Source organism: Podarcis gaigeae (assembly GCF_964106915.1).
Source record: "Podarcis gaigeae genome assembly, chromosome: 5".
Lineage (NCBI taxonomy): Eukaryota > Metazoa > Chordata > Lepidosauria > Squamata > Lacertidae > Podarcis > Podarcis gaigeae.
The window spans coordinates 72,503,427-72,525,162 of NC_139681.1; the positions used below are offsets into that span (position 1 = coordinate 72,503,427).

General features: G+C 42.0%; 1 protein-coding gene across 1 annotated transcript in view; it reads left to right on the forward strand.

Moving 5' to 3' along the window:
- COL4A3 (collagen type IV alpha 3 chain) overlaps positions 1-21,736 on the forward strand; it is a 75,608-nt gene that overhangs the window by 42,154 nt on the left and 11,718 nt on the right. The window contains exons 18-44 of the mRNA XM_083742038.1: positions 71-112; positions 448-535; positions 1,972-2,007; positions 2,156-2,320; positions 3,085-3,177; positions 4,025-4,120; positions 5,557-5,627; positions 5,886-6,074; positions 6,763-6,931; positions 7,437-7,529; positions 8,137-8,241; positions 9,282-9,379; positions 9,551-9,701; positions 10,413-10,526; positions 11,558-11,725; positions 11,953-12,042; positions 12,826-12,960; positions 13,088-13,186; positions 13,747-13,836; positions 14,319-14,458; positions 14,551-14,677; positions 15,383-15,463; positions 17,117-17,215; positions 18,048-18,098; positions 18,991-19,176; positions 19,368-19,498; positions 20,329-20,401. Coding sequence (XP_083598164.1) covers positions 71-112; positions 448-535; positions 1,972-2,007; positions 2,156-2,320; positions 3,085-3,177; positions 4,025-4,120; positions 5,557-5,627; positions 5,886-6,074; positions 6,763-6,931; positions 7,437-7,529; positions 8,137-8,241; positions 9,282-9,379; positions 9,551-9,701; positions 10,413-10,526; positions 11,558-11,725; positions 11,953-12,042; positions 12,826-12,960; positions 13,088-13,186; positions 13,747-13,836; positions 14,319-14,458; positions 14,551-14,677; positions 15,383-15,463; positions 17,117-17,215; positions 18,048-18,098; positions 18,991-19,176; positions 19,368-19,498; positions 20,329-20,401 — 2,980 coding nt within the window. The remainder of the gene's footprint in view (positions 1-70; positions 113-447; positions 536-1,971; positions 2,008-2,155; positions 2,321-3,084; positions 3,178-4,024; positions 4,121-5,556; positions 5,628-5,885; positions 6,075-6,762; positions 6,932-7,436; positions 7,530-8,136; positions 8,242-9,281; positions 9,380-9,550; positions 9,702-10,412; positions 10,527-11,557; positions 11,726-11,952; positions 12,043-12,825; positions 12,961-13,087; positions 13,187-13,746; positions 13,837-14,318; positions 14,459-14,550; positions 14,678-15,382; positions 15,464-17,116; positions 17,216-18,047; positions 18,099-18,990; positions 19,177-19,367; positions 19,499-20,328; positions 20,402-21,736) is intronic.

Sequence of the window (21,736 nt, forward strand, 5' to 3'; positions counted from 1 at the left end):
AGGTTTCAGAATTCCATTGGATTTGAGAAATTAACATGTTTCTTATATTTCTTTCTGTTTTCTAATATAGGGACAGAAAGGTGAAATCGGCAGCAAAGGAATTCGGGGTCCAGTAAGTGCAAATTCCATTTGTCTTTATATTTCATTTTAATATCATAAAATTAATAGACAGTGCCTAGTTTTAACATGCAGATCAGTGTCAGATGCCTGCTTCAGGATATGTGTAGCTAAATTGTTTTTAATAGTGGCCTGTGTTTAGCTTCACATAGGAATCACATCACCAAAGGAGCCCTGGTTTTAAAAAAATGGAATTCAGCTTACGATTTTAGGAAAACCAAGTCATTACACAAATGCGCCACATTCATATTACATGCAGCCATGCCTTTCTCTTCATTATTACTATTTTTCTCTCCTTTTTTGTCTGTCTGTTCCCTCTTTTTATTTAAGACAGAGTATTATGATGAATTGCCAGGTGAAAAAGGAAACCAGGGCTATCCAGGACTCCCAGGACTCAAAGGCCAGTTTGGAGCACCCGGTAAGAGAGCATCAAAGGTTTAAATAACATACCAGGAGCTTTCTATACTACCAGTACACTCAGATGAAGCATATTGACATGTGAAAACTACATCACACCATTGGCTTCTGGGTAGCAAGTGAGGATGAGAAAGAGGCCGTTGGGATTTCACTGCCTCTTCAGTGTTAACAGTCTAGCCCTATGAGATTAAAATACCTTGGGACTGAATATGAGGTCTACTTGACCTCAAGGAGAGTAGAGTTCAGGCTATAAAATGCCTGTTGGTCTCAGTATACATTATTAGGCTAAGCCTGCATACCTGTGAGTAAGCCCCATTGAACTCAATGATGTTTTGTTTTGAAAAGACATAGAATCATAGAATTGTAGGGTTGTGAGGGTTCCTGAGGGTCATCTAGTCCCATCCCTTGCAATGCAGATATCTCAACTAAAGCATCCGTGAGAGATGGCCATCCAACATCGCCTTAAAAACTTCCAGGGAAGGAGAGCCCACCACCCTACAATATTTCACCTTTAAGAAACCCCCACCCATCTTTATTATTATTATTATTATCATTTATTTATTAGATTTGTATATTACCTTTCATCTAAAGATCCCTGGGTGGTTCACAACAGAAAATTTGAAAGTGAGAATACAACATAAATAATAGAACAAAAACAAACCAATAACCCCCACAAACATATTCAAAAAGCCGTGAAATGTTAATCAGCCAAATGCCTGGTTGAAGAGAAGCGTTTCTGCCTGTCGCCTAAAGGTATGTAATGAAGGTGCCAGGTGAGCCTGAAGGTGCCCTGGGGAGAACATTCCACAAATGAGGAACCACCACAGAAAAGGCTTGTCCTCCCAGCGTGTTTGTTTCATGAGTCCTAAGTTTATCTTTATATGATGATTCTGTTGTTTATGTGGAACCCTTACAGGGGGTGATAATTAAAGTTTATTGGTAACACTAGATTAATGTGCCGATCTTTACATTAGTTATTAAAACTTCAGGAACTTTCCAATGTCTTCCAGGAAACATTTGACATAAGTACTAAGACCAGGAGAGGGGGGGGGGTGTCTTTTTGTATGAAATTATGCCAACTTTTCTCATGCCATGACAGACACTACAGAAATAAACCGTAGACAAAAGTTCAGATTGGCACGCACCATTACAAACCTGGCAAACATTTAAAGGCCCATGCTGAATCTCTGTTGGAAGAGCATTCCACAGGGCTGGGCCAATGACACTAAAAGCTCATGTTTATGTTGATGTCAAATGCACTTCACCAATTCAGGAGGGTGCCAGCAACGCTCTAGTGATGATTTCAGTGATTGATCTGGGGGTATAATGTAAATGTTTATAAGGACCTTGAACCTGGTCCGATAGCAGATAGGTAGCCAGTACATATTTGGCCGCCCGGCATAATATAGATATGTGATGAATATACTGTTCTTGCAGGACCACGAGGTCTCCCAGGTGCCACTGGAAGGCCAGGTAAGACCAATAAATATTGTTTGTTTCAGATATATGAAGGAATTCTGGGATATTTTTTTTAAAAAAAACAAACCTGAAATTAAATCTTCTAAAAGCACTGGTACAGAAAACATAGAAATGGAAGTAATACTTTTAACTCTTGCATTAGGTGTTTTGAGACCTGGTCCAAGAGGTCTAACAGGCTCTCCAGGCCTCAAAGGAAGTAAAGGAGATAGAGGACAACCTGGCATGAATGCCATTGGACCTCCAGGACTTCCTGGATTGCAAGGAAGACCTGGCCCAGCAGGATCACCAGGTCTTTCAGGACCACCAGGTAGAGCAAGATGATCATTATTTGTATGTAGCCAGAATGTTTTCATGGCATATTAGTGCAACTCTGGAATTAATGGACTATCCAACTGAACTTCTTATGGCTAAAAGCAGCCACTACTGCTGTAACCATCCCTACAAAGGAAAGCAGAAATATGAAAGTAGAGAAAGTATGATGGCTTTGCAAATGATAGAAACTGGATTAAATCTAGTATATAAATTCATTGATTCCTATTCCAATAGCTTTGGAGTGAGAGACTGGCTAAGTTCAGATAACCATATCTCAACTTAATATGCAGTGTGAAAGTATCTATAATTAGTCATCGTTTCCTGTTTCACCTTAACTGAGAAACTATGGTTCTCAGCTTCAGAACAAGGCAGGATCTTAAACCATGGTTTGATATTGGTTTCCAAAATATTTTTTATATTATTGTGGCCTGCCCCGATTAACAAACTAAATAAATATGCTCATTAGTTAACCAAACGTATTTTGTAGGTTGACCAATAAATGCCACAGTTATTAGGCATTCCCCACTGACTTCCCAAAGTGGTAAGAATAACTAGCAAATGTCAACATTTTCCAGTGTTTTGTTCTTTGCTATGACTTGAATGCACGTAGCCTGTGTTTCTTCCATGCTGTCAATACCATAGTATAAGTTCTTCTTAAATCTGAGGCCCTTAGAAAACCCCAAATGGCCTATAACAGAGGCTATCATGATATTTGTGAACAATGCATGAATATTTTTTGTCGTTCTCACCCATAAACAGGTATAATAACTTTTGAAAGAGGCCCACTGGGACCCCCAGGAACCCCAGGATGCATTGGACCTCCAGGCCTTTCAGGAGATAGTGGAGCAAAAGGTCAGTAGTCTTACTTGCAAATACATTTCCAATCTTAATAATTTGAGGACGGCATGGTGGTGAACAGAAATCTTAACTATAATGATTATTAGACTCTGTCAAAACTACTTAGGCATAGAATATACTCAGTCCCTTTTCATCATGCTAAGGGCAATTAGATCCGATTCTGCTTTTCATTCTGAGCTCATAAAGGCAACCAAACTGGCCCAGAGTAGATTGGCTTCCTCTCTCTCCTTCCAAACAATAATGAGGATTTTACCCTGTACCAAATGCCAATATTTATATGAGCATGTGTGACAGTCAGTGTTGGACTTAGACTGGGGAGACATGGATTCAGTTCCCCAGTCAGCCTTGATTCTGAGTGACCTCGAGACACTGTTGGGTTGCTGTGAGGATAAACTACGGATCCCCTAAGCTAGACTGAGCTCTTGAAGGAACAGTAGGATAAAAATCAGAGAGAGAGATAAAGTGTGATCTCTGTGGGCACTCTCTTTCTCACTGTTGACTAAAGGCTTGCCCAATAACACTAATATTTATCATTTTAAGGACAAATATTCTTTACTGGGGAAATTTGCCTCACTATCTGCTCCTAGGCTTAACCATATTGCTAAATATGGAAAGCTCAGGGGAATTAGATGCACAAACATGATTACACTCTTTCTCATCCTATCTTTGTGTTTGTATACATTGTAAATCGCCTTGTGATCTTTGAATGAAGAGCAGTAGAGAAACTTAACAAATAATCATCATTGCTGATAAATACATACAGTGCTGTAGGGCACATGTGTTTTTGACATAGCAATAATTTACCAATGTCACCTTTAACAGAGGAATAATTTTACTGCAGGTGAAGAAGCAGGCCCTTGTGACCAGTGCACCTTTTTGACAGGGCCACCTGGCCTTCCTGGTGTTCCTGGAGCACAGGGTGAACAAGGAGTTAAAGGTAAAAGAATCTGACAATGCTTGAGAATTGCTAAAATATACCAAGAGTTCAGGGAAAGGGGTAGAAGAGGGTGAAAAATCTCCAACTGGCAGTATATTCCAGTTTATAGAACATTTTACCTCAGCCATTCTGATGTAGATCATAAATTAGTAACATGGTTTTGCTTATATACTTTAAGAAGAGAGGTTTTAGAAATTATTAGGATAAATATGTCCCTTTTGATCCATCACCCTGCTGCCAGAGTGCCCTATAGAGTGCCCATAGTGCTAAAGGGCACAGCTGGTGTCAACAGGATTGTAAAAAACGCAACTCCAGGACACTAGCAAACAGCTGCACACTGGCTTTGTATAATAAAAGTTTAATGCACTAGTGAGGAAAAAAGGTGCGTCTGGAATGGAGTATCTTAGATGAGGTCATGGCTGGCTGAAACCCTGTACTACAACATTTTGTTGTAGGTTCCAACTTGTATTCTACTTATCATTAGACTATGAGTCATCTCCCTTAGGATATTATTGTTTAATATTCTGCTCAGGGAAAGCTAACCTGTCTCCACCCCATGCAAGTAAGCGCCCGCAGTGCTAGTGTTGGGAGGGCAGCTCTGTGGCATCCCCCACACCTTGCCAGCTACTTCTGTGCTACAGAGAAGGACCTACTCTGAGTTCCTATGCAGTGAACTACAGACATTGGCATGAGCACAGACAGCCTTCTCCTGATTTCAGGATTTGGGCTGGCTGATATCGGAAGAGGCACTCTTGCTTTCAATGTCAGTCTGGTTATTTCTGTAGTAGTATATGGCCAGTTACTTAGGAGCAGGTGTAGCTGGGGAGGTAGCAGGTCAACCTGGGAAGGGGGCCCATCTATAAGGGAAAGAAACTATGGTCCTAAATGTCTGCTGCAGTTCGAAAGCATGCAGTGCAAGTAGATAAACAGATACCGCTCTGGCAGGAAGGTAAATGGCATTTCCGTGTGCTGCTCTGGCTTCACCAGAAGCGGCTTAGTCATGCTGGCCACATGACTCAGAAGCTGTACATCGGCTCACTCGGCCAGTAAAGCGAGAGGAGCGCCACAACCCCAGAGTCATCCGCGACTGGACCCAACTGGACTTTTACCTTTAAACCCTGCACAAATCCAGAGTGGAGTCCCTAAGATGGTTGGATGGTGCTTTGTACACCTCCTGGCAACTCCTGCAGCCAAGCTGGCACCAAGCGTATTGCTCTGTGAGGCTGAGAAGAGGGGTCTTGTCTTGTGGGCATCCCAGGACCTCCATAAACACTGCCCAGGCTTGCATCCCAGAAAGGTCATTTCAGTGCTGCTAATGCATCAGTTTGACTTCACCTCCGGAGGCACACTCCATTGTCTCTCTCTCGAGAGATGGATGCCAGCAACAATTACTTCAACCTTCCAGTTCTCTCTAAATACTGTTTCCGCCATTACAGGTATAGAAGGAGCATTGGGGCCTAAAGGATCCCAAGGAACCCCTGGGATTCAGGGGCCTCCTGGCATTCAGGTACGGTTCATGTTAAATTGTTTTTAGAATTGGTTTATATGTAGAGCCCTTTGTAGTTTCCATCATAAAAAGGCCTCTACCCATTGGAGGATATGGATGCTTTCACCTGCAGTAGCTGACAATGGGAAAAACCTCTTCGCACACAGAATCATTTCACCACAATGCCTTAGTGTGTTGATTTTACTGTACCTTTCGTAGCATTTATATAGATTCAACGTTACAGTTCCTGTTATATTTTATTAACAACATGTGACCCAGGGACTTCCAGGTCTTCCAGGAAACCAAGGCCTTAAAGGATTGAAAGGTGAGCCAGGGTATGCAGAACCAGAAGGCCCAAAAGGAGACAGAGGAGAACCAGGACCAAGAGGAAGCTCAGGAGAAAATGGTGCAGACGGGTTACCTGGGAAACCTGGACTGAAAGGCTCAAGAGGCTCTGTGGGAGAACCGGTTAGTACCTGCTAGTTTCACATCTAGCGCAATCATACTGATTTTTTGCATTGCTTTCAATCCATTGAAAAATAAATAAGGCAAACATATCTGAAGACATTCATCAAGGTACATGCACATATATTAATTTTTGTTGTGTGCCCTAATTCTATTACATGAAAAAGTCATGTGGAAATGTGCATGACTGCAGCCTATATGCAGCATAAATCTGTAGTGGTCACCAATTTCCCTTTTGGATTTAACTGAATATCTACTTTAAAGTGTGTGGAAGGATTCATTGTAGTGCTATGGCACTCCTTCCATCCTTCCAGCCTTTCCGTTTGCCAGATGAAACAATCCCCCCTCCACTGTTCTCCTGATCCCACAGAGCCAAATTTGGGGGAGGAAAAGCCCTATTGCGCTTATGGAAGTCCTTGCACAGACTTCCAGTAGCGGGACTCAATAGTTGAATCTGGCCTTATTTGTGGTGATCAAAATGAAATTGCTATGTTACTTATTTCTGCTTTGAGTGCCATTGCTGAATCATGGTGGCAAGTGCAGACTCCATCATGTTTCTAGCAGTGCATATGCAAAAGAGCTATGTTCATCCAGGGTCTTTGCTGTAGGCACCAACCTTTGTTTCTGACTGTAACTTACCATGCAGGCGTTTCCAGTGTGTGTTAAGCAGTGTTTTCTGAATTCCTATCAGGGACCTGATGGTACAAAAGGAGACAGAGGTGCACCAGGACCAGTTGGTATCTCAGGTCTTCCTGGAGAGAGAGGGCTACCTGGACCACCAGGATATGGACCACCAGGAGTGGAAGGCTCTAAGGGATCTCAGGGAAATCCTGGTTTGCCTGGGTTGGTTGGAGAAGCAGGTTAGTAGATATTATTGTTGTTATTACTAAATAATTTGACTGTGGTGTCTATAGTAGATTTAAAAGCTGCAGTGGGTGTCAAGGCATATATATATATTCATTCATAATACAACATTGCAGAGCATTCTTTAGTAATGTAAGCAGGATCATTTCTGCATCCTGCTCCAGAAATGTCTGTGGCATCCAAGCGCACTCTTGTCTGATGCATATTTTAGTTAGGTCCTTTCAGGACCTAGGGCTTCCAGACAACACTACTGTTGTGATTTTGCTAACTGTGGTTTATATCCACCTACTTTTCTGCACTTCAGTGCAGCTCAGTTAGTCATCTGATTGCTGAAAAACTCAGCTAATTTGCTGGGTTTCCTTGCAGTGCGCTTATCAGCCATTTTGGAGCTACAAATCTCCTACCCCCCTCCCCCGAAGTTGTGTAACTTCATTGTGCTGCTGTCTTTAAATAACCACTGGCATATTCTAGTTTGTGTTCTTGTTGTTATACACTTTTAAGGTCCTAAAGGTGAGCCTGGTAAAGTAAATGCAATTCCTGGACCTCCTGGACTTCGAGGGCCAGATGGTAGGCCTGGACCACAAGGAGAAAGAGGTGAGAGCTACCTTTTCAAGCTGGACTACTGTCAAACTGGCCCTTCTAAAATATTACACACACAAAAAGGGAAAAGGCTGCAATTTGTTATGGTCAAGCAGCAGCCACTACGCAAAGTAGCAACCTGCAGAAGAGGCTGAAAGAACAAGCAAGGTAAGCAAGCAAAATCTTGACAGCAAGGAGCAAAGATGCTCTAGTTTTGTAGGCAAGTGGCCAGGATTGACTAATTCCCTTATGCAGGGTGTTTACATGGATGGTTAAGGCTGCATCCTAGCCTCCCTTAGCTGGGAAGGCAAACCCCATTGAACTCAGTGGGACTTCCTTCTAAGCAGACATAGTTAAAATTGCACTCTTGGCCGCTGTTGAGAGAGGGCTTTAGGCACAATTCCTGTATAACTTGTAACTCTCAATTCACCAGAGCCAATCAGTGGGGAGTGGGGAGAGAGACAGATCCCTGATGGAGGGGGGAAAAAACCCAGGCAGGTACTTTAGTTTCTCTAGCCCCAGTTCATAGGGAAGACACTTCAACCCCCTGAGTTTTTGTTCTAGATAGAGTGTGGCTTGCCATTTGATACTGCTGCCAGAACTACTTTGCATTCTTTGATAGGTAGTGTTGGATCCAGAGGGCCACGTGGATATCCAGGCCTCCCAGGACCAGAAGGTGACCCTGGCTTTTCAGAGAATGGATTTCCTGGCTATCCTGGCATTAAAGGTAGCGTATTTGTCTTTTCTTGAAGGAAAGAAAGAGAGAATAAAACAAAGTAATGAAACAAATGAGAAATTTAATAAATAATCATCTATGAAGTCCTCGAGAACTTCAGAGAGAGAGAGGAAAAGCTCAGTTAGATCTGTATTATCATGGACATCAGTGGTAGCCAATGTGTTGGATTCTGTAAGTTGTTGGGTTCCAACTCCCAACCCACAAGGCCAGTGATGAAGAATAATAATGGGAGTTGTAGTCAAACAACATTTGGAGGGTTCCATGTTGGCTCCCCATGGTGTACATATAGTATCATCATTAGAGCACTTCAGTAAAACTATATCATGCTTTTTCAAAATGGAGGACAGCTGACAATTTGACTTTAAAAGTAATATGCATACAAATTTCATTTGTTTTGACATATTGTACTTCTGGTGCTGTAATAGCATCTTCCATTACTCTGTTGTAAAATTGAACAGAGGGTTGTAGCACAGAGTGGCATATCCCACCAGCACAAGGATTTCTGCTTGTGCCATGCATGGGATTGCCCTCCCCTCCTTGCACACATCCCTAAACCTGTTACGGGATCCCTCAAACTGTCCAGTGCAGATTTGGGGAGGGCAGTGGGAATGCACAGTGGAAAGAGAGGTGAGAAAGTCCTATTGAACAAGCACAAATCCTTGCCCAGACAAGACGTGTTAGTTTGATGCTCTCCAGTTACTTGGTTGATTTTTTTCCCCTGGTTCTGTTGTCTTTCAGACAATAAAAATTGCATTAAAAAATTAAATTCATGTTCAGTTTTTGCATACTATAACAGCTGCATTTATTTATTCATTCAAAACTTTTGCATCCCACCTTGCTTCAAAAAGTTCAAGGCAGCTGACAACAAAATCTAACCATAAATTAACAATTAAAAAAAAATCAGTTGCAAGATTCCTAACTTAATTAGCAAGAAAAAATGTCAGAACCTAAAAAAATGACATACTCACTTATCGCAAACCTTCAAGAGCCTGTGTTATATCACTGAACATTGTTTCCCCTCCACTTTGTAGGAGATAAAGGGTCTCCAGGATCCACAGGGCCACCAGGCTGTCCCGGACAGTTAGGGGAACCAGGCTTACCTGGAAAACCTGGAATTCCTGGAGAAAAGGTTGGTTCGCAAACTAATTCCACTGAGTTTAATGGGTTCTACTAATCAGTAAGAGCATTAACAATTTTAAGAATTTTAAGAAATTCTCAAAATATTAAGAAATAAAAATTAAGTTTTACTTACAGTGTTTGAGACATGACATTTATTGCTATTATTTCCTCCATGTTTTAGGGTGAACCGGGCCCAATTATACCTGGACAACAAGGCAGACAGGGTTCCCCAGGAGTAGATGGCATGCCAGGTGAGAAGGGCGAAAGAGGATTCCCAGGACTTCCAGGCCTCCAAGGTCAACGAGGTCGTGATGGTGCTGATGGGCCAAGAGGTAGAGTATATTTTGAGCAAAATGTTTGCCTCCTTGACATATTAACTAAACATTGTGAAATTTCACTCATCGGAGGTTTCATTGAAGAAACTTATATCTCCCCGTTCCATCGCATTTGAGCAATGTTCAGTTTGTGCAACCTGAGGATACAGAAGGTATCCTTGAAGAAGTGAGGCCAACTCTCTGTGCACTCAGCTCTCATCCCTTCCTTGCTGCTACAAGAGGCATGGTGAAATGGGGGGGGGGGGAGAGATACAGCTTTAGTGGTGGCTTATCTGAAGATTGGGTGGCTGCCCTGGAAGTGCAGAGATTTAAACCCCAAGTCAAACCATACTTAAAAGAAATGGATCTGGCATACTAGGCAATTGGAAAGGCCAGATATATCAAGTCTAAGTTGAATACTTTTAGGCCTCTAGTCTGGTGGAAGGACGGGAGAGAAGGAACCAGGTGCCTGTTGAACTGCTTTTTCTCCAAACTGAGGTGTCTGTTGCCAAATGGACTTGGTCATTAGAGTGCCACCCCCCCCCCCCAGCTACAGATTTCCACACCTGTAAACTAAATGTGTGAAGTGGATGCATGTATGTGTGTGACAGAGAGAGGGGAGAAAAGAAGAGGGAGAGAAAGAATGGAAGCATAAGGACCTCATTGTAAAACGGGGCCCTTCATCACATGATATTAAGTTACCTTAATGCTATCAATACTATCTTTTAGGAGAACCTGGGTCCCCTGGAGTTCCAGGAGAAAAGGGTGTTCCAGGAAAAATAGGTGACTGTCTTATTGGCTTACCAGGCCCACCAGGTCTATGTGGATTAATGGGCCCCCCAGGTAAGTATTACACAAAATAATTGGGACTCATGCAGTGAACGAAATACATATTGTCACCCCCCCTACTCTAAGCCAGCACATGCTTTTCTGAACACCTGAAGCAAGGTCATGAAGCACACTTCACTAATTTATGGGTTGGAGCAGTGCTCATCAAAACCACAGACTTGTCTGTCTCATTTTCTTCACATAGGATATCTTAGTCAAGTATCTTGTAGGCAGTCATGGTCCTCTCTACAAAAGGGACATGATATCTCTTTGAGAATATATTCATATTTATAACATTGTTGATACTTCAGATAAAATCCTATTGAGTTTAGGTTTGGTTTGTTGAACAGGGAACGGACAAAATAATGAAAGTTCAATCCTATACTTGACTACCCAGGGCCCAGCGTACTCACGTTCCCAGTAGTTGCTTTCCGGCACCCAGTTCAGCAGATCAGCTCCTTCCCAGCAAGTTCCTCTGCCCCAGACACAGGCAGGACTCCAGCTGGCTCCAGCGTTTTCTCAGCTAACTTCAAACACACACCGGCACACCGTCGCAACAGCTTCAAAGCATTTATCAGCGACCCATAACCTGTGATAATGTGGCGTAGCTAATTGGATTGGACCCCAATTAGGCGCAGCTGCTTGAATGAAAGCCCGGCACACTTCCGCCTGGCGCCTCTGCTCCCGGTCCTCCGTCCTCCGTCAGCCACAAATGCAGAGTTTTCCCGCAGCGTGCTGTTGCTCCCCGGTGTTTAGCAGATCAAACACACTTAGACGTCAGTGTGTTTATAACTCAGTCTTTATTCATGCAGTTAAACAATTAAGAGCACTTTCCTGGGCTCAGAGCGCTCATGTTGCTTCTGTCTCTTTCGGAAGCAGAGACAAACAGGCAGAGAGATAAAGCCACTCCCTCTTTCTAGTCACGCCTCAGGAATGGAGAGACGTCACTCAGAACTCCATAACCCTGTGAGTTCTGAAACTAGCCACAGTGTAGGGCTAGGGAACATTTGCACATAATGTTCATTTCAATGTGTCTGTTATCATAGGAAAACGTGGAGTTCTAGGAGCCAAAGGAGACCCAGGTTTTCCAGGATTAGACATCCCGGGGTTCCCAGGACCATTTGGGCTGCCTGGATTACCTGGCCCACAAGGAGATGAAGGAACTCCTGGCATCAAGGGACAACCTGGCAGGCCAGGAGTACCAGGTGTACCAGGTATTTCTTGAAGGGAAAGTAACACATTATTAGTACCACTTGCTTGCCATTTTATTCGCAGGAGTTTTTTAGATATGTCCGGTACGATCAAATTAAGGCGATGGCATGATATTAAGTCTGTAGATAATGCATAGATAAATACTCGTTTTGCCTGGACTCTGACACAGGCAATAGGGAATGCACAATCTCTGTGTAATACAGTATTCTGTTTTGCTCACTTCCCACAGGTCTAAGAGGAGAAATAGGATTGATGGGCGCCGTAGGTAATCCCGGGCTACCTGGTGTCTTTGGAAATCCAGGTATCCGAGGCAGCAGGGGTAAGTGATAATGCACTTCTCTTATCTTCTCATTATTTATACAGCGATAAGTAAACATTGTCAGCCTGTCAGATCTTTCCTGAGACAGCATCCCTCCATAGCTGCAATAGGAGGAAAAATTCCGTCAGGGAGGGCCCACTGAGAACTGTCCATGGTCCTTACTTTCCTGACCTCTGCTTAAAAAAGAAACCTGCACTATCTTTGCCTGTCCAGGAGAGACTCTGTCTGTGTCCATTTCGCTTGTAAGCCTCCTTTGCTTGGCTGCTTTCACCTGTGACCTTCCAGGCTTATGGCAGCATTCAGTACGTTCCCTCCTTCAAGCCCTAACAAACAGAGAAGAAGCATGGATCCTGCTCCTAACTAGACTAATAGGTCAATGCTTAGCAGTGCTTTGTGGTCATATGATTTGCATGTCATTTGAATCTGGATTATTTTTGGCTGTTAGTTGGTGCTGGAGTATTATAGGGCAAAGGGCTGAATGAATGAATTGATTTATTACGGTCACAGGCCAGGACAAAGGGCCAAAATTAGTGTGACTTCTGGATAAGACAATGTATAAGTTCTAAATTTCTCGTGGTCTCCTTGGTAAAACGTTTTAAAGCTAAAACTGTAAATGGCCCACATGAGTTTCTGTAAATGTTTGGCAAAATGTGTGTCATGCTATTACTTTTCCAAATGCAAGCCAAGTTTCTTCCAGCTTTTGAAGTAATAGACAAAGTGCTGCAATTGCAGAGAAGAAAAATAATAAAAGCAGTTTTGTTTTGTTTTGTTTTTCATTTGCAGGTTCTCCTGGCTTCCCAGGACCAAAAGGAAGAAAGGGATCCTCAGGTGAAAAAGGTGAACCAGGTGATAAAGGTTCTCCTGGAACATCAGAGTCAAAAGTGAGTTTCGGAGATAAAGGAGACAGAGGAATTAAAGGTATATGCAGCAGTTACTACTACTGCTAAAACCAGCTTGATGCCATTACAATTATCATGTTATGTTTTTTTAATGAGAGTGGTGGTGATACTGACTTCCAGTGTAATGCATGTCATTGCTGCTGTAGGATTTCCTGGAAGAATGGGACTCAAGGGAGGAAAAGGAGAGCAAGGTCTGAAAGGATGCATAGGTCCTGATGGACTACCAGGAATGCCAGGGCCACCAGGTATATGGACTTACTTATATATTAAACTGTATCAGATATACAAAATAATATGAACCTTCTTTTAGTAATTTGTCAAACTAAGACAAGAGCTAGTTAATACAAGAGTTATGTGAGGGATAATGCATCCATAATCATCTATGGTTATGCGCTTGCTCATGGGTGAATGGAGAATAAGATGAATGAACAGTTGCAGAGACTTCTCATACCAGTGCTGGTTAACATGGTGAAACGTACTTGAAATATTAAACGGTTAAAAACTCAAGAATGCCCAATCTTTTATTTTTAAAACTTGATGAAACTTAGTAGCAGCGGCACCTTAATTTTAGGAAAATGCTAACCACACACTCATTATGTCATGCTTATGAGATACATTCGGACAGCTTGGGAAAATGTGAGCAGTGCCATATTCCTTGTAGGAGTAGTCACCCTTTGAGGGGCAATAAGTAGCAGGTGTAGAACAGAGTAACCAAGAACACTGTTCTTTCTTTTGGATAATGATCCATGGCATCCCATCTAATCCTGAAGTGCATCAAAATATGTGCAATTGATTATACTTTCAGGTTCCAAAGGAGACAAGGGACTTCCAGGAATTCTTGGTGGACAGGGATTGACAGGAGCTCCAGGAGACAGAGGGGACATGGGAGTGCCAGGTGATTTTACCCATGTATCTGAAGAGCCATCAGGGGAATAGTACTGTAATAGCCACCTGAAAAACAAATAGCTGAATTTAGTGATTAATTCATTTGTAAGGACTGAATTGGAGCAAGCTGTGCATAAATGGGGAATGGTGTTTCACAGTTTTTTGTGGGGAACAGCACAGCTCGTAATAATTTTATTAAGGCCAAAATACTCATTTCTCATTATTTTTCAAGTTCTTCCTGCATTTGTCTTGAATATACCTTTACTTAGAGGGGGGGAAATCTCTCTCTCTCTCTCTCTCTCTCTCTCTCTCTCTGTGTGTGTGTGTGTGTGTGTAAAGTTGTCTTTGTGGAAGAGTGAAACTATAATACAGCTGCTTATAACTCAGTCTCATTTCATATTTTCATTACTTGGTTTGGTGGCTCCCCCCCCTTTGGGAAATTAAAAAAAATCTAAAATATCTATTCTGATAGCCATGTCTATGCCATTGCAGGTTCTAAAGGCGAACGAGGTTCTTCTGGTTTGCCTGGGTCACCAGGAATACCAGGGCCACCTGGCTTGTTTGGTATTCCAGGGGATAAAGGAGAACCAGCCTGTCCTGGATCTGGACCTCCTGGGGACCCAGGACCTGAGGTATAGAAAGTAATAGATCCATGGGTCCAGGCTGTGCTTAATAGGTTTGATTGTTATTTACCATGATCCTGTTTCCCATTGATGCTTGCTAGGGTGATCCAGGTCCCCCAGGAGAAAGAGGAAGAAAAGGTGAAAGTGGATCACCAGGACGGCCAGGGCTTGTTGGAGAACCTGGACTATCTGGAAACAGAGGGGACTCTGGTTTACCAGGAATTCCAGGTAAAGTGTGTGTTTTTAGGCACCAATGCAAAGAGTGGAATATAATTTCTAAGTGAACTAAAACTGCAACTACTGTAAACAGCTTCTTTCTATGGAAAAGGTACCAGCTAGCCTAGGGATTTTGTGCCACAGGAAATACTTCAAACACTGCCAACTGATGCCATTCCTGCTTGACCCTGAACTGCCATTTGAACCAGCAGCAATCATCCTAGGAATCATTAACAGTGCCCTTGTGGCTTGTGATTGATGCTCCATGTGAATGCACGCTAACAGAAACAGTATAATGCCATGCAAATCATATTATTCAGTAATGCAGTTTCACTCATACAGCACAGGTTCTCCTTGGGGTATTTTAATACAAAGCTGATCTAGGTAATAACTCCCATGCAGCTGGTTGCACAACTGAATATCAAATCAGGGGGGAAGGAAAACCCATTGTGCAAAAGAGATACAAAGTGGTGTGTGTGTTAATACAATGATCCAAAATAGACTCTTCTTCTATTGATGGCTCCGTTAAATCCTGAGTTTCTCATTTAGATAAACAGGGCTCAGTACAGCACAGTTCAGTACAGAGAGCACTGTTATTGGGAGTAATGCATTTTTACTGAAGTTAATGTAGCAATGGTCTCTGTGTTAGCTGTATAAAGAGCAAACATTCACAAATGAAAGTTGCATTTCTTCTCTCTCTCGTTCTCTCCTTTGCAGGACAATCAGGACCTACTGGCAGTAATGGTATTAAAGGCACTAAAGGATTACCAGGACAAAATGGCATCAGAGGCTCTCCAGGTCTGTTGCTTGTTTGCCTATTTGTAGTTCTTTTTCTGTCTTTATTTTTCCTCTTTTTCTCACTGTTGAAGAAAAATCAGTGGGTGATAAGCAATGCTGGTCCTACTCAAAATAGACTCATTTAAGTTAACTTAGGTTCATTAATATCAGTGGCTCTATTCAGAGTATAAAGTTGGATGCAATCCACAATGTTTTAGTTTTTCATAGCTTTTTCTATATACTTCAATGAAAAACTGCTTCATCTCTTCTGGTCTCTACCACTGAGGTTTCCCACTGGTGGGCCAGAATTTGTACTGGCCAATTCTAGAACTCACCTATATTTTTCAATGTACACACTTTCCATGCTGGGCTCTACTTTGCAGGAGGCATTTAACCAGAAGCTAGGCAGCTGTCTTTTCCTACTTACATTGTTTAGAATGGATCACTTGCATGCTGCATAACAAGCCCTGCGCTGAGCAGGGATTGCTACTACATGACCAGAAGTTTTCTTCCAACTCTGTGATCCTATGAAACTGACTGCTACAGTTAAGCTGCAGAGCAGCAAATTGTGACTCAGAAAGTTACATGCAGCCCATCTGCCCTGTATTGTGCAGCTTGAGACAAACACACATACTCATAGCCATCCACTCTCTTTTTGCAGTGCTAGGCAAACTGTCAAACTAGGAGGTTTGCCAAATTGCTGCTGAGCCACCATATTTCACTGATAACATTTCGCTTGGTGGATTATATGTCATGTAGGTTTTCTCTCTGGACACAATCCTCAATACTGATCAGAGGGAAAGGGTGAGTGAGCAGTTGCTCCTTCCTACTTCCTACTGCCTACGCCTCTCCTTCATCTTGAAGAAGAGAAGAGTTTGGATTTGATATCCTGCCTTTCACTCCCCTTAAGGAGTCTCAAAGCGGCTAACATTCTCCTTTCCCTTCCTCCCCCACAACAAACACTCTGTGAGGTGAGCGGGGCTGAGAGACTTCAAAGAAGTGTGACTGGCCCAAGGTCACCCAGCAGCTGCATGTGGAGGAGCGGAGACGCGAACCTGGTTCACCAGATTACAAGTCTACCACTCTTAACCACTACACCACACTGGCTCTCTTGATATAATGGCAGGTGATACCAACATTAAGGAGGCACAGGAGCAACCACAGTTGCTGATCACCTATCTTCCACTGGTGCCATGGGAAATGTGGGTGGATTACTGTGGAATAGGAAAGCACAGTTCCTGGCAGCTTTATCCTATACCATGAAGTGCTCCAACAAAAGCCTCTCATTACTCCTTGCAGGGCCACTCTCCTGCTCACAATAGAAAATATGAGCTTTCCCATTCATTTCGTTGTGTTGTGAGCTGCTTTGGACCTAAGAGTGGCATGCACATTTAAGTAATGAATAATATGTGAATGATCAACACATCACTACAATGATGCACCAATATTAGATCATTTCAAAACCTAATATGACAACGTAATTAATTGATAATATTGTAACTTTTTAAATTATTATAAAGTAAATTGTCATTCTAACTTATCCATTGATATCAACTATAAGAAGCATTTCTGGTACAATCACATATTAAGAATAATAAAACCATCAACCACAAATTAACAAATAAAGTGTATAATATTTTTTCATCAAGGCTAAATTTTCAACATCGTCCTCAGGTTCACCTGGGTTACTGGGTGATGTTGGACCACCTGGTGAGAAGGGTAGCCAAGGACAGGATGGTATCCCTGGACCCCCAGGAGAGAAGGGAGCACAAGGTATCCCATTAATAATGTTCATTCTGTTTCAATATGTTCTGATATTTTGGGGGTCATTACGGAATTCATGCCATGTCAAAATTTATACTGTTGAAAAGCTCTCACATTTTTAACTTTTTGTTGCTTTTATTGCAGATTAAAAATAAGTAATGTATTGATCAAGTTTTCAAAGTAGTTTGATAATTACTAAAAGTTTCAGTTTTGATTCTTTAAAAACAACAACAACACACAAATAGGAGTGATTTGGATGATAATAACTGGAGATGTCAGCTGCTAGGTACAGATCTTTTTCAGTTATTCGGGTTTGTTTTTTATTTTTATTTTTAAAAATATTTTATTAAGGGTTTTCTTGTTTTACAGAGGTAAGTGTAATGCCTCGTATTTTTTTTCCCATGTAACATTTTTACAAATCTGTTTCATTTGTTGAGGCATTAGGGGGAGAAGAAAAAAAAAGAAAAAAAAGAAAGGGGTGGTGGGAGGGGAGATGGATGGGGGTGGGGTCGGGTTTGTTAAGAGGAAAATATTGGGGAAGATAACTGAGCCTGACATTCCATTTGCTTCTAAAGCTGCACTTTTGGAGTATTTGAAAGGAGGAATCCTGAAAAAGACCTAGAACTAGCAATACATTGGTTAATATCAGCTAGAATGTGTAATGCAGTAATGGTCCAGGCAAATATGTGCAAATACTTTGTTACTGGATAGATATATGTTTGTGAATCCTAGAAATAAGGATTTTCAGTATTGCATTCAGCTATGTTTCTCTTCTTGTTATTGCAATGTATTGTATTGTATTTTTGTTCTGCATTTGTAATGAAAACAATTATGAATACAGGTTCTCCAGGACAGCAGATTCCTGGTCCTCCAGGCATTCCTGGTCCTAAAGGTAAAATTAAATTGTTGTGGTTTTTTTGGGGGGGGGAATGAAAGTCAGAACTGTAAGTCTTAAAACGAGCTTAATTCTGTCTGCTTAAGTAAAGGGAAGTTTTCCTTCTGCACATATGTTTTCCCTCTGCACATAACTGTTGCATTATAGGGAAGCATTGCATCTCTTTCTACACATAACTGTGGCCTTATGGGAAGTCTTGCTATGGGAAGTATTGCTTCTTTTCTCTTGCATTCTGGGAAGTCTCGCTTATAATCTTCTCTCTGTTTCTGCACACACTGTACGAACCTGCTCCAAACACCAAGACATTCCCTCATCGCTCCGTTCACCTAAAGTTCATGGTGACTTGTATTCCATGCATAGCTGACCACATCTCTAGAACTTGATTATTGTATTCTTTCATGTTATGATCAATCATTAGTAATTGTTTCATGCCATATTAATCTTTAGTTAGGAGGTTTCATGCTTGTCTAGTCCCAACCTCGTTTCCCAGCCTTTAATCTACCAGTGATTAATGTTCACATGTAATTCCCACCCCTCACATGTAATTCCCGCCTTGCATTTGCATTAACCAATAGGCAATGAGTTTCTTTGTGTTTGTATCAACCAATCAGCCACAACCACACCTGTGGCAATGTTTGTAATATTCAATAAAAGAGAGTTCCCGGGGCTTCCCCGGCAGACGCCTCTCACATGACACCTACTACTCGTCTCCCGTGATTTTCATTCCTACACTTAAGTGCAGAGTAAACCAGTTTACTTCAAAATGTTACTTGTCTATTGCTTTTTGATTTTGGTTGCCATGCACCTAAAATGTGTCATGCCTCTTTAAAAGTACTGGTATATTAAAGTTGACTAACCTGTACCTAATGGTTGTTTAAATACTGCATAGGTGTCAAAGGAGACATTGGGGTGCCGGGTATACCAGGGCCACCAGGTATTAAAGGTAGTATGGGAGACCAGGGACCAATTGGACCTCCAGGCTTACCTGGACAACCAGGACTTCCCGGGAAACCAGGTGCAATAATTGATGGCCAAAAAGGAAACAGAGGCCCCCCTGGTCCTGATGGAAAACCAGGTAGGAACTGTTATTTTATCATACCTAACACAAGTAAAAGAGAGACTGTGAGATAATACTTAACAAGTTAGGCTGACTCACTTTCAGTTATAATGTAGGTTGTGCCTCTCTGAATTCCACACAATTCCTGGTATAAAAACATTTTCCTGTTGTATGTATTATAAAACTATCTCCTTTTTAAAACAATATAGGTGTCCCTGGTATTCCAGGACCTGCTGGACTCCCTGGCTATAGTATTAAAGGAAATAAAGGTGTTCAAGGAAATGATGGCTTACCAGGCCCACCAGGAACTAGAGGTGACGTTGGTCTACCTGGGCCAGCAGTAAGTGAAATAATTACATTTAATTATCCACTCACTATTTTAACCTTTGGTTGTAGGCTGCAACACATTTTAGCAAAGAAACCAAAACAAAATTACTACAAAATAGAAAAATGAGATGTGAGCATCATTGTGTAGGCACCTAGGAGATTTCACTTATTTTTATATCATACAGTTATTGGTGCATTTAAACAAATTCATATTTCAGTAATAAGATATTGTCATATTATCAATGCCAGGATATTTATCAACAATTAGGGGAATATCTAGTTTGCAGTCTTTCACACTTATCCTAGAAAGCACCATTTTAACTCTGAGGACTTCAGTAAAAGAAGCTCTCCTCTCATTAAGTCTAGTCACTCTAATGCTGCAACTTTTGAGACTTATTCAGAAATCTGCCTCTTGGCTAATCTGCTGTTGATTGAAATTCAGCTATATTTGCCTTACTAAATAACTGGGGAAATAGCAGACCACTCAAAATCGTTACTGATTTTGCCAACAGTGTCTCTTTCTAACAGCAGGAGAATCTTGTAGCAACACTGTCTTTCCAGGAACAGTAAGAATTTGGGTGGTGCTAGAGATCTGTTACAGAAATCTTTCCCCTCACTTACAGGGGATATCAGCAAGTGAGAGAAATATTTTTATACCAACTCACGAACTTGCCAAATTCTCCCCTGCAAATGCCCTGCAGCCAGACTGTTGTCTCATTTTGCCTTTCTCTGCCTCCATCCTCTCCCTGCTCACAGAAACTGCTGAAAACCAACAAGCAAGTCTAGCTTGTGTATAGTTACTGAAACAAGATTATTTTTCTCATCTTGTTGTCTGACTTACAGGGAATTGAAGGCATCCCTGGCTATCAAGGTCCTAGAGGTGAACCTGGTTTTCCCGGATTCCCAGGCATCAAAGGTATTTGACTAACTTCGTAAATCACCTTGTTATTTTATACAAAAGACTGCCTGGATACATTTCAGTAAATAATAAATGAGTGTTTTGTATACTGCGCTTCATGAGTAAACAGAGAGACTGGCACGCAGTGGACACAGAGCTTTTTCCATAGAATAAGGGGTAGAAAGTTGGCAGCTCTGGAGTTGCAGTTGGTTTGTTGCTATCATTTTGCAGTGCAGGTTCCAGGTTTTGGGAGGCCTTGGGCAAAGGAGTTATGAATGGGTCCCACCTTACGCAGTGACTTTGCTGCTCATTCATTTGCCTTCTCCCAATTCACACAACTGTCCAGGGGGAGAATGCAAGGCAAGTGCAGGATGCTTCTCCCGTCTCCTCACTATTGACACTTTAGAAAAAGGGCAGGTGATCAGGAAGTAGAAACAAGGAGGAGGAGGAACAGGACCAGGAAGGCGGGGAGGATGCAGAGAATGGCAGGAGCGGCTCACCCAGCAAAGCGGAGCTGCAACAATAGCCTCCCAGCAGTGGAGTCACTCACTACAGCTTACCAGGAGGAGCGAGGCAGATGGTGAGGTTGGGGCTGCACAGGTGTACCACCAGCAGGAACACCAGATTGGTTATACTGGGCCATCCTTGCAGGCCTGGCCTTGTCTCCTTCACATGCTTCCTCGTATTGCTGCAGTTCCACTCCTTAGGTGAACTGTTTCCGGGGAACGATATTGCCAGAGTCCCCTTCGTTGTGTGGACCAGCAGTTGAACAGCAGACAAGGTTTGCGCCTACCTATTTAGGGAAGTTTTTAATATTTAATGCTGTATTGTTTTTAATACTCGATTGGGAGCCGCCCACAGTGGCAGGGGAAACTCAGCCAGATGGGCGGGGTATTAATAATAATAATAATTATTATTATTATTATTGTTATTATTATTATACCTGCCTTCCTAACAATGCAATGTAAAAAGAACTAGTTGCCACTGATGAGTAAGTAGGATGAATCCCTCCTTCTTTTTCTTCTTTGCCTTTGGACATAGGCCAGTTAAGGGGAAAGTTTTCTTTTTTAAGTATCCTGCTGTGCAGCTGCTTTGGAAATGAGCCTTTGAGCTAAGCAACAGGAAGCATTTGGAATGTGATAATTCAGTTCTTAACTAGGTTACAGCTGTTGTCGTTTTTCTGTTCTGCATTTCTGTTTCTACCAAGGTACACAAAGTGACTTATAACTAAATGCACTACAAAATGTAAAAGCTTGCCTTGCAGTGCAAGTTAAGGGGAGAAACAATTAAACAGGGTACAGTAGTGAGCACCAGAGCATCATTTGGATGCTAGAAGTTCATCATAAGACCATT